The 12,375-nt window shown below is 37.6% G+C and overlaps 1 protein-coding gene across 2 annotated transcripts in view; it reads right to left on the reverse strand.

Moving 5' to 3' along the window:
- The window catches only part of LOC150105074 (Golgi-pH regulating cation channel), a 450,265-nt gene that overhangs the window by 98,613 nt on the left and 339,277 nt on the right, over positions 1 to 12,375 (reverse strand). For both annotated transcript variants that reach the window (XM_090395474.1, XM_090395473.1), the window contains exon 17: positions 10,257 to 10,315. In XM_090395474.1, the coding sequence (XP_090251600.1) occupies positions 10,257 to 10,315 (59 nt within the window). The remainder of the gene's footprint in view (positions 1 to 10,256; positions 10,316 to 12,375) is intronic.

Below are 12,375 nucleotides of genomic sequence, written 5' to 3' on the forward strand. Positions count from 1 at the left end.
AATGTGCCAAAGTGTAAGGTTATGCACTTTGGGGTGAAAAGAATAGCAGCGGTATATCGCATTGGTGGAACCGTACTCCAGGAGATTGATGAGGCCAGGGATTTGGGAGTGTTGATGGATAGGGAATTGAAGTTTAGCGGGCATATTGCAAAAGTGACTAAAACAGCTCACCAAATCACTTGGCTTCTGAAAAATACTTTAACATGCAGAGACAAACAAGTTGTTGTTCCTCTATATCGAGCCTTGATAAGACCCCATCTGGACTACTGTGCCCAGTTATGGGCACCAGGGTTTCTTCGTGATGGGGAGGAAGTGGAGAGGATCCAGAGACGAGTGACCAAGATGATAGCAGGTCTGTGGAATGAACCTTATGAGAATAGGTTGAAGATTTGTGGGTTGCAGAAATTGGTCGATAGGCGAAGGAGGGGTGATATGATTGAGACATTCAAATTACTGAAGGGTTTCTATAAGATTGATCCAGAAGATATTTTTGAAAATATGACTGGTGGTGGGAGGACTAGGGGCCATGAATGGAAGCTGGGCAAGAGCGTGGTTGACAAGGGTGTTAGAGCTAGGTTTTTTACTTGGAGAGTAGTGAATGAGTGGAATAAGCTTCCAGAGTCTGTTGTGGGTGCTACGACCGTGAATGAGTTCAAGGCAAGGTATGATAGATACTGTGTGAATGTCGAATAGTTGTTCTTGACATGATGTTAGGGCCTCCCTCGATGAGTCTGTCGACTCCCTGGAGTTGCCCGGAACAACAACAACAACAACAACAATAATAATAATAATAATAATTTTGGTGAACTTGTTGTTTTACTTGTATCCTACTAGCATTTTGGGAAGGGTTTAACTGGATATATCCAGCTGTTTGCAGATTATGCTAAATTGGGGAGAATGAGAAGTCAAATAAATGTTCTGGTTTTACAGGAGGATCTGAAATAGATTTTAGAGTGGACAAGTGAATGATACTATTAGTTCAATGTTGCAAAGCATAAGGTTCTGAAATAAAGTGGCTATGGTTTCATTGTAGCTCATGAAATGAGCTACAATGAAACTTTAACCACTTTATTTCTGCATTCTAGTCCTCTAAATTGTAGATTTTGTGAGCAGATTTGGTCACCTGTTTTTTGTGGGGATGATAATATACTAGAATGGGCTCAGAGAATATTGACTGAAGTGGTATCTGGTCTTTGCAAGGTGGGCATGAAAGCAGATTGAGGAAATGCAATTTATAGTCTCATGCAGTCTCGTGATGGTGGTGGTCGAGGATATGAATGAATGAGGCATAAGTTGGTAACAGGTTGTTACAAGGTTAATGAGGAAGAAATTTTTCAGAGAATGGAAGACAAGGAGAATAAGAGGCCATCGTTGGGAACTGTTATGTATTGCCATGTACGCATTTTTTTTGTCATTGCTCTTCCTAAAATTAATTTACTTCCCTTATGAATTTACCTCTCTACAATAACTACAAGACTTATAAAATTTCTCTGACTCTAATATCTGTATCACTTCTTACGTGCTCATTCTATTAGGAAAGCAAATTCTTTATCTCTACTCGATTCCTAATTTTACTCATGTGCTTACCCTGACTGTTAAAGGTCATTCCTTGCTAAAAGAAACGAATCCTCTAATTTCTTTCTGGGGCCGTCTCCTCTTCAGATATTGACAAATTTATTTTTTAAACCTACGCCAGCCAATATCTTAGAATAGAGTGGACTCTTATTCAGGGAGACTTTTCCAGACCTTTGGTTCACATAGGTGAATAAATTTAATGCTTAAACTCATAAATTAAATGCTCTACTGTGGCTAAGTAAATTCTGGTTTGCAGTCGTAACCTCTATAACATGTTATGCCTTTCTTTCAAACCCCCCTGCTATGGTTGAGATTAATGAGTGGTAGTTTTGGTTCATATCACAGGCAAAACTCAGGTATAAAAGAAAAAACATATTTATTGGAATCTAAAGACATAATATACACTTAGACCAATCTCACTTTCAATTAGTTCAAGGACATGCTAAATCAAACCTTTTCAAACTGATTAATACTCTAATACATGAACAATAAATCCTTCTTTTGAGTTGAGATTTAACAAACATAATATACACATTATACACTTCTAATCAATATTCTACCTACTATGTTACTCTTGCATATTAAACTAGTCACAATCATCTATAATCATTCCAAACAATTTGTCTTATGGACATTAGCCACTGCAAAATAATCACTTAAAGTTCTTAAATACTGTCCATACTCGATTATTACATTACAATGATCTTTCCCTTTTACCGACTGAGTAATTATACAACAAAATCTGTACTTTACCATTTCTTGGGGCAGGATCTCCAGGTCCGCCTGAACTGTCCTTCTTTGTTTGAATTACCTTTCGATACTTCCATAAGCCTGCGTCCATGTAGTGGGTCACTATGGTCATCAGATTAAACTATGCTCTACACCTGGCGTTTTCCCCTCGTCTATTCTCGATCTGTTTCCGGCCATCCTCGTTTCTAGCTGCCGGTTCATAATATATGTCCGCGATATTATTCCATCGGAACTTTCAGCGAAGGCAGCATATGCCGACATCTCACGCTTTAGTACTGGCAGAAATTCAGACATTGAAGGGAAAGGCGCACCTTCCAATATCGAACTATCACCAAGAAACACCATCAGGAACTACTGGTCCATGAGAGAAGTCGAATCATCATCCAGCAAAATAGGCGAAAAAAAAGCCTTGAGAAAGGGGGTGCAAACCCTGTTTATTCTCCCTTCACTCCCCCCCCCCCTTTAGCACCCTGTTACTAGCTGCGATAGCGCCCTCTTATTTTCCACGATTGTTTTCCCGCCCGCTACTCACTTCATCCACGGGATCGCTACCAGCGTCTTCCAGGAAACGAATGTGCGTCGCTTTCCGAGATTGCCAATGCCTTAGGCCCACCTTTGGGCTAATGTTTACATCTAATTTACCCATTCATTGTATACATGATATATTTCATATAACAATAATTTATACACGAAGTTCTTTACATGGTATTACAATTCTACTAAAAGGAGGTAATTCTATTTCTATTTACAGTTAGTACTTTATTTCTTCTGCTCGAGTACAAGTTTTTTTCTCTCAGCTGATTTTTCTGACTTGTTAAATCCTGAATGAATTTTTTCTTTAATAAAGTGCTTCATTTAGGATGTAACAGAACTGTATCAGGAAGGTGTGAACAAAAAGAAGTAGCAGGTTCTGTACCTGGTGAGTGGTTGCCAAGTGGAATGCATTACATGAGAATGTGATTAATGAGAACATGTTGAATGTTTTAATGTTTTCAGCAAGATTTAATGAGCATTGTGTGCAAAACGTGTATACCTCCCACAAATCTTTTGATTGATGGAGGTGTAGCGTTAACATCATCCCGATTACAGCTGGGATGATATTAACACTTTTGGAGGACTCATTATTTATATGGTATCTCAAAATACATAAAGAAGGCTGCCCTGTGAGAACCAGTGTGAACTTTATAACAGCCTGCAATATCAGTAACAAACGAGGGAAAAATTCAAATTATGATATGAAAGAATCAAATATGCAAAATTCCTATCTCTTTCTCAAATGGAAGTCAAACCTCCTGGTCATTCCTTCCTAAGGTAATCAGATGAAACATTTCTCTTCTGCTCCTTTCACATTTGAATGAGGTTTGTTTCAAAATGTTCCAGAACTTAATTTATTGAAAATATATACAAAATTTATGAGCTATAGGAACATATTCCACTTGAAATATTTTCTTCCTGCCTCGACAGTGTTCCCAGAATTTTTCCCACTTTTGGAAGCATCTCTTCTACAGGAATGGCTTTGAGTTGCTTGGTTGCATTCTGTAATTGCATTTATCTTGAAACCTTTGTTCTTGAAGTACAGATTTTAGCTTAGGGAATAAAAAGAAGGAACAGAGGGCTAAATCTGGTGAAAATAGTGTGAGGGAGATACAACTGTGGTGGACTTTTAAGCAAAAACCTGCAAAAAATCAGCTGAAGTCTCAAGACAGACTTTGCAGCAATCCACATCATTTCTAAATCATCAGAATTTGGCAACAGAATTCAACTGATTCCAATTTCAGAGGCTAGCTCTGGAACCATAATTTACTGATTGTTGATGACCTTTTTTGTGAACACAAGCCATCAAATTTGTGTGTGGTGAGTGAGAGAGAGTGATGTTGTGGTCATCCAGAGGCATGGCCATTGTCAATCAAAGTTCAACCATCTTTAAAAGTCTTGAACCACTCAAATGTCTTTTAACTGCTTAAGGCATTATCACCAAGTACTTTTTTTAGTATTTTATAAGTTTCTATGGCTTTCTTGCCAAGTTTAATTGAAAACATGATGCACACATTGTTCTTTAATTCCTGACATTAAGCCACTCAAAAAAGAAAAACTCATGTTCATTCATCAAAGCACTGCAAGTGACTGAGATGATGCAATATTTTCAAGATTGTTTCATCATGTTATGACATGTCTATATACATATTCACTTACAAAACAACATGCTAGTGTATTCAGTTTCTTTATAACTGTCCTGGAATGTTTTGAGCAGATCTTGTCTGATACCACAGTATCATCACCCAAAGATAAGGTTCCAGCTCTTGTACAAAGGAAAATCACACTTCCCACTATGACAAAAACAGCTCAATTACGACACTGATCTTTCAAAACAAATAAGGGTAGACATATGAAAAATCCTCGTTACCAGTAAGTTTTCTGGACAAGATGGTATCCCTTTATGCTAAAAATTCACAATTCAGAATTAATACCCATCCTATATTGCATATACAAGTTACCATGTTGGAGGTTTAATGGAATGTTTGCAAGCAGTAGTGGGAAAGGATTAAAACTAATTTTTTAATGCTTCAATTATTTCGCCTCAGTCACTGAGCCATCCTCAGGTATTACAAATAACTTTGTAACACACACACAAAGACAAAACAGCACTAAATGAAACAAGTGGGTGACTCTAAAGTCTTATCTAGGTGGTGCATCCTCTACAGGTATTTGAAGGCGGCCTAGGATGTAAAGTGGGACATCTGGCAATTATTGTCTCCCAAATTTTGGGAAATATAATAAATTTAGTTTAATCCTTTTATCCAAGTGTGAGCAAACAAAGTTTGTGCTTGAAGTATCTTCAGGACTGGGGTAAGGTGATACAACACCAGGGCGACTCCTTGCAAAGGTGGAGCAAGATACCAACACTCCTATCTCAGTATCTCCAGAATGCAAAACACATCTCCTTGTGGATATGTCTAATGTTATGCATTAAGGGAAGGGCCACTACCCAGACTAGTTTCGACCTTTATTGAGGTCTCTTCAGTGGGAGCCAGGCCCAAGTGGAGATACTAACCAAGTGAAAAATAAACTTTCAACATCTTCCTCTAAATCCAGAGTAATTTATTAAAAAGGCAGCACACCAATTGGCAACTCCTATAGGTAGAGATGACCTTGCTAATGCTTCTGACTGGTATCTCCACTTGGGCCTGGTTCCCACTGAAGAGACCTCAATAAAGGTCGAAACTAGTCTGGGTAGTGGCTCTTCCCTTAATGCATAACATTAGACATATTCGCAAGGAGATGTGTTTTGCATTATGGGAGATACTGAGATAGGAGTGTTGGTAGCTTGCTCCACCTTTGCAAGGAGTCGCCCTGGTGTTGTACCACCTTACCCCAGTCCTGAAGATACTTCAGACGCAAACTTTGTTTGCTCACACTTGGATAAAAGGATTAAACTAAATTTATTATATTCTAACCAAGTGAAAAATAAACTTTCAACAAATTTTGGAAAGTTTTATGCATCCGTATTTATTGAAATTCGGTTGATTTCTGAGTGCCACTGCAGATTCTAAAAACAGCATTTCCTTTTTGAATTTACTATGGTAGAGCATTATGGTTTTCTTCCAGGAGATCCTGTGGGTTGTATCCAACACGTGGTCTGCAAGGCCAGATTGACCATAGTTGTGACTGCAGATGTATGATTTGTGTTCTTCTAAACAGAAGGTCACTGATCTACCTGTCTGTCTGAAGTAAGCCAGCTTGCAGGAACAGGGTACTTTATATACTCCAGGCACCGAGAGAGGAGGGAGCTGATTTTTGGTAGAACATAAGGGTAGCAAGTTTCCAGTGGGGCTTAAAAGCTGTGTAGAGGTGTACTTTTTTAAAGACCTAGCTATTTTTTTTTTGATGTACCACGGATGTAGGGGATGCACTGTGTACTTTTTTAAAGACCTAGCTATTTTTTTTTTTGATGTACCACGGATGTAGGGGATGGTAATGGCATTTCTGAAATACTTCTGAAGCAATGGCCAATGAATGGGCAAGAACTGATTATTTTTTTAATTCTGTAATCACTGTATCCATTAGAAAGGAAGGTATTATGTATGTGGTCAAGTTCGGTTAAAAGAGGGGTTCCATTGAAAGAAAGATTATAAGCACTATCGGTTGGAGTTTTAATAATGCCATATTGTTGAGAGGTGTGGTGGTGGGAAAGTTTGTGAATGTATTTGCCTGTATGAGTGGGTTTTCTATATATAATGAGGGAAAGGTTACCATTAGGAAGACATATTAGGTGTCCAGGAAAGGAAAACTATTGTTATTTTCCCATTGTAAACTGGATTCTTGGATGTAGACTATTGAGATGACTGAGGAAGGAACTAATGTGCCTGGGCCACGAGGCTAAATAGAGAGCACATCTACGTATCTTAGCTAGATAGAAGGTTCGAGAGGTGCCAAGTGCATGGCTCATTTTTCAAATTTTTCCATATAAAAATTGGCAAGGGGAGGGGGAACTCATGGTGGGTCCCTCTATCTGTTTGTAAATTTTGTTCTTCCAAGAAAAATAACCAGAATTGATGGCAAAGGAAAAGAGATCTAAGATATCAGTTGAAAAATGTTTTTTAAGGGTGTTAAGGTGTCATTTAAGGGAATATTGGTAAACAGTGAAGTGATGTAAAAGCTTACCAATATATCTGTATTATTTAAAGTTAGATTTTCAATCAAGATTGTAAAATGAGTCGAGTTTTTTTATATACAATGTGGTAAGTCCAGTGAGGGGGTTAAGAGAGTTAGTCAGTTGTTTTGACAATTTGTAGCATCTACTAGAGATCTAAGGGGGTAATTAGGTTTTTGGATTTTAGGTAAACCATATATTCGAGGGGAGATGAGAACCAAAGGGTTTGAGTTTTTTGTAATGCCCAGTGGCCAGGAAGATACCTTTTAAAGTAAGGTTTTTAATTTATTAAAAAAATATCCTCCTGGCTGCTGGACATTACAAAAAACTCAGCTTGATCAGATGCCCATTTCCTGGGCATTTGATCAAGTTTGGCATAGGATCTGCTTAAACTACCATCTTATGATCTGCTTTCTGCCCTCTATGACTATCACCAGTTTCCTCTCTTTGGATTTTTCTAAAATGCTTGCATGCCCCCAAAGCTCTGTACATCTTCCAATTTATTTATTTTTCTAAATATTAATGACACTCTCTGACACTAAATTCAATCCTCTCCACAGATGTGCCGATTACAGTATACTTTATTCTTCTTCCTCATTCAACAAACTATTAAGTACTCAAATGATTCAAGAACTTCTATAAGTACCAGTTTAAACACTGACTTCATTACTGCAATAACATAGTCCTATCATTTTATGTAAGAGAATTCAAATGGAATGAGAATAATCGAGTGAACTTCAATGCAATAACATAGTCCTATCATTTTTTGTAAGAGAATTCACTCTGCAACTCTACTTGTGATAATATTCATAGAACCAGTCAATATCAGATTTCTCTTTCTGAGCTGACATCTAGCTTTTCCCATCACAAACACATTACATCTATAATAGCCTCCTTTGCCTCTAACAAGCTTACATTCAAGTCACCACTTCTCACTATAACTTGTAACTTTATATAAACTCAAAATCCATTCAACTTAAGAATAATGGTTTTACATTTGTGCACCACTAAATTCCAAGTGATACCATCAGACAAATTAAAACATTAAAGACTAGATATGTGAAAGCTAAGCTTCTGACATATCTTTTCAATGATATCCTAAAGACTGGTTGGATACAAAAAAAATTCCGATAGCAAGGTACTGAAATTTGTCATGAGGCAAAATTAGATTAACACAAGGTCCACCCAACGAGATGCCTCCCCAAACCATCACACTATCGCCATCACAAGTGTACCTTTCACAGATATTAGAGGGATCGCTTCTGTACAGAGAACCAGAGATACCAGGTGTGCTCTGATCTGGAGAAAACCAGAGGCACGTTATTATCCTTACATCCATGAAACGAACACTTATGGTGGAGGTAGCAGGAGTCATCTTTTTTTTTTTTTTTTTTTTTTTTTTTTTTTTTTTTTTTTTTTGAAGTAACTGTATGTGCTTTCTAGTAGAACTGTGAATACAGCAACTTATAGAAATGAGCTCCTGGACCTCTTTGTTCATCTCTATGTGGATGTCATGGAGGAGACATTTATCCTACAAGACAATAATGCTTATCCTCATTGAGTGAAGCTCACATACTACTATCTTCAATGAAGGGACTATCATATACTCTTTTGTGAACTGGCCAGTCAGGTCTCCTGACCTTAAACCTATTCAACATGTCTGAGATGCTCTAGGTAAATGTGTTGCTGCTCCCCCTCCCTGGAAAAAAACTTTGAGGGACTTAGGAGAGCTTTGCAGGATCAACAGTTATCACCAAATGAACTCCTGGATACCATTATAAACAGTATCAAACATCACTGAAGTGCAGTACTGCTGTGATTGGTGAGACCATGTCCAAGTGAGGCATATTTGACAATCTCATTTTGACTTCTCATTTTTGATCATTGTCTTTGTGTATCCATTTGTTACAGAATTAAACTATTTATTTACAGTTTTTGTGGGTGCTTCTTTCATATCTCTTATCATACTGTTTTTCACTGAATTGTATAAAAATTAATCATACTTTTTTGTGTGTTGTGATTTTTCTCTTTGTTGTTTAATTTATGGAAACCACTAATTTGGTTTTGGGGATTGGTGCTCTCAGATAATAGCTACTGCTAATCTTCAAATACTATATTCATAGTATCTGACACATATAAAACTTGCATATAATGAGTTAATTCAAAAATGGGTGGAAAAGAACAATGGGTACTCTTAGGCTGAAATGAGAGAGAATGCAGATCCTTCCTTATGCTCTAGACAGGTATCCAAATTCTACATACCCAGTCTGTTTGTCATTTCCATAAGAGTGCCCAAGCAATAGTACTGCCTTAATCGACAGGTTCCAAAGTACCTTGAGTGTTCTGCCGCAATGCAAAGGGCATTTGGGAAGACCACAAAATGTTAACACAAATGAGAGGAACTGAGTGCCTTTTCATATATCATTCATGGGTGGGTCAAAGTTTAACAGTAACGGATTAAGCTCTACAGTGCATGGGTGTTGGCTAATGTCTATGAAGATACATCCTTCCTCCATAATGTCTAGTTCTTGAATGAAGAGCATTTCCAGCAATGGAATAATTGGGACCTACTTCATTGAAAAGGATGGTATAACCATGACCTTAAATAGCGAATGCTATATCGAGAACATGTTAGTTCCGTTCATCCAGGATTTGCATAGGATGTGTCGTGCAAGAAACATTCCATTTCATGCAGAGATATTCAAACAGGATGGAGCAACCTGTCACACATCACATGGTTCTAGAGCCTATTTATCAGAACACTTCCCCGAGAGGCTCATTTTGAGGTTCACAGAATTCCCATACCCTTCACATTCTCCAAATTTCACATCACTTGATGCCTCGTTTGGGGTATGTTGAAGGAATGGGTATTCCACCATGACTCACCTTCAAACCTTGATGAACTAAGGGGTAAAATTACACGATATGCCTAGCAGCAAATGTCCCAACCCTTGTTTTCCGAGATGACAGAGAACCTTCACATGTGCTATGAAACCTATCTTGAAATACAAGGTTCCCAATTCGAGCATGTAATCTACCATCATGAATGCTTTATTCAACCAAGATCCACCAATAGTTTTCGATGTACATATCATGTGCATCCTGTAAATATATATTTCTTTGTTAATAAAACCCATTTACTCCATAACATATATCGCTGCAGTTATGGAGTTTTTTTTTTTAACTTTAAAAACAGAATTATATTTTAAGATAAATAGTAAATCTATTATTACAGGATATAAGGATTAGAAGGAAAAATGAATAAACATTTAAAACTTACCGTAATACAGGATGTTAATTTGTGGCTGTGTATTGACCATATCATATAAGCTATAGATGCTGAAAGAAAAAACAACACCAATTAGGTTTTTCTTTAACCAACCATTGTTCTAATTGTTTCTTATGACTTATTATCCATGTCCTAAAAAGTAGCAAGAATATAACTTTTGAGTGATTACAGATGAGTGCTAACTTGAATTCAATCATCACATTATCACAATGCATTTTATGAAAATGATAGCATTATGATATTTAAAAATTAAACTCAATTCTAAACATAGATGAAAATATGCATTTCATGAGACATTAATAACTGAATACTTCTTCCAAACAGATTAATTCATCTTCTATATGACCCACTTGGTGGCAATTTGGAATAAGTTGACCTATATGTGTGCTCCTTGTTTGTATTGTTTTAAAAGTGATTTCCTAGATAAATTTCACCAGCTCAAACTACGTTGGTTCTCAAAAGGATTAATACCACAGAGGAAACCCATAAGTACTCTTAGTGTCCCATAACAGTCTTTTTTATTCATATAATACTGGCCACAAGCAAGTGATCAATAATGGCTACTGTACAAAGCAAAGATAGCAGCAGCAAAGCCCAATGACGATTGAGTGCAGTGCAGTTGACCAGCACTGATAAATCCAACAATGCCATCAGGTGTCACAGCTGTAGACTAGATACCGACACCAAAAAGGCCTATGCAATTTTTGTTGTCAATGGTCGCATGCTCAGTGCATAAAAATCAACAAATCAGCATATAAATTTTTTGTGAACTTGGACCAGCCTTTCTTCTGCCCCTCTTTAGTGAAAAAGTTCCTAAACTTAGAAAACCACAATGAAAGCTTGGAGCAGCATCTCACTGCCAGTGACAAAACTTTCTCCAGCAAAATCAAATTAACTGAAACCAACAGATCCATGATCAGCACTTTGACACAAAATCACTTGCCAACGATACCAGCCAGCTACACCGCCTCACTGCATAAACAATGCATGATCTGATCAAAGCCAAAAACAAAAAAAGATAACACCATTATCTCCTATTTCCACACTGAAAGTGACAATTCAATGAACGAACACATCAAACTAATGGAAAAATCTGATTTCAATTGCAGAAAAATTACCACATGCCACCACTTTGGACCTACAAACCAAAAAAGGGATGGGACGACCTTCTCTTGGTGAATGTAACCTGTGACACACTGACAAGCTCCAACCTCAACAGTGTCCACTTTCACCTCCAGTCTGCATAACTCCATCTGCTTTTTTTCTGAAAGAAACCCTCCAAGCACTACTCATCTCAACTTTCCCAAATACACACTCTTTAACTCCTTTTGGCTCAAGGATGACATTTGTGTACATGTTTGCCCTGACATACCAAGCCAGAGAACATTTACTTTAGCATCTCCCAATCACAATCTACTTCAGTTGAAAATCTCCCTGCCACATTCTGTCAAATTCATATGCTGTCTATATCACTCTCCCAATGCCACTAACCACTCTGAACTCTTTGACTTTCTCTCCTTGAAACTCGACATCCTTCAGTCCAACTTTCCTAGTAGTGAAGTTATCTTCCTTGGCAATTTTAACATTCACTGTACTAAATGGCTTTCCTTTTCCAACTGCACAGACTAATGTGAAAGTTCACTCTCCTTAGGTAATTCAGATCACAACCTTATTATCTCTTCCCCCACCGAGCAACATCCACTCATTCCATTCTCAAGTAAGAGTCATCTGGTATTATAAGTATGCCAAATGGGATGGACTCTAAGATTTCTATGTCTCATTTCCTTGGTTGAATTATTGCTTTTGGCATCCCAACCCAAGTATATGCACTGAATGCATCACTGAAGCAATCCTCTCTGGAATGGAAGCATATATTCCTTCCATGCTAAATTTGCATCCCCTAATTAAGCCTTGCCTATCATCAAGGACTCTACCTTCTCTAACTACTTACACCCAAGCTTGAATTAGCTGAAGACAATTATCAATGCATTAAAAACCAATTTCCAAAGAGCCAAAAGCAGGAAATTTGCATCATGCCAGAATGGCAGCTGAACATTTTGGTCTCTCCAAAACAGTTGGCCACAACTTTTGCCCAACACTGCTCTCACCA

The sequence above is a fragment of the Typopeltis vanoorti genome, chromosome 7 (assembly GCF_054136105.1).
Source record: "Typopeltis vanoorti isolate ZY-2024b chromosome 7, IOZ_Tvanoo_1.0, whole genome shotgun sequence".
Lineage (NCBI taxonomy): Eukaryota > Metazoa > Arthropoda > Arachnida > Uropygi > Thelyphonidae > Typopeltis > Typopeltis vanoorti.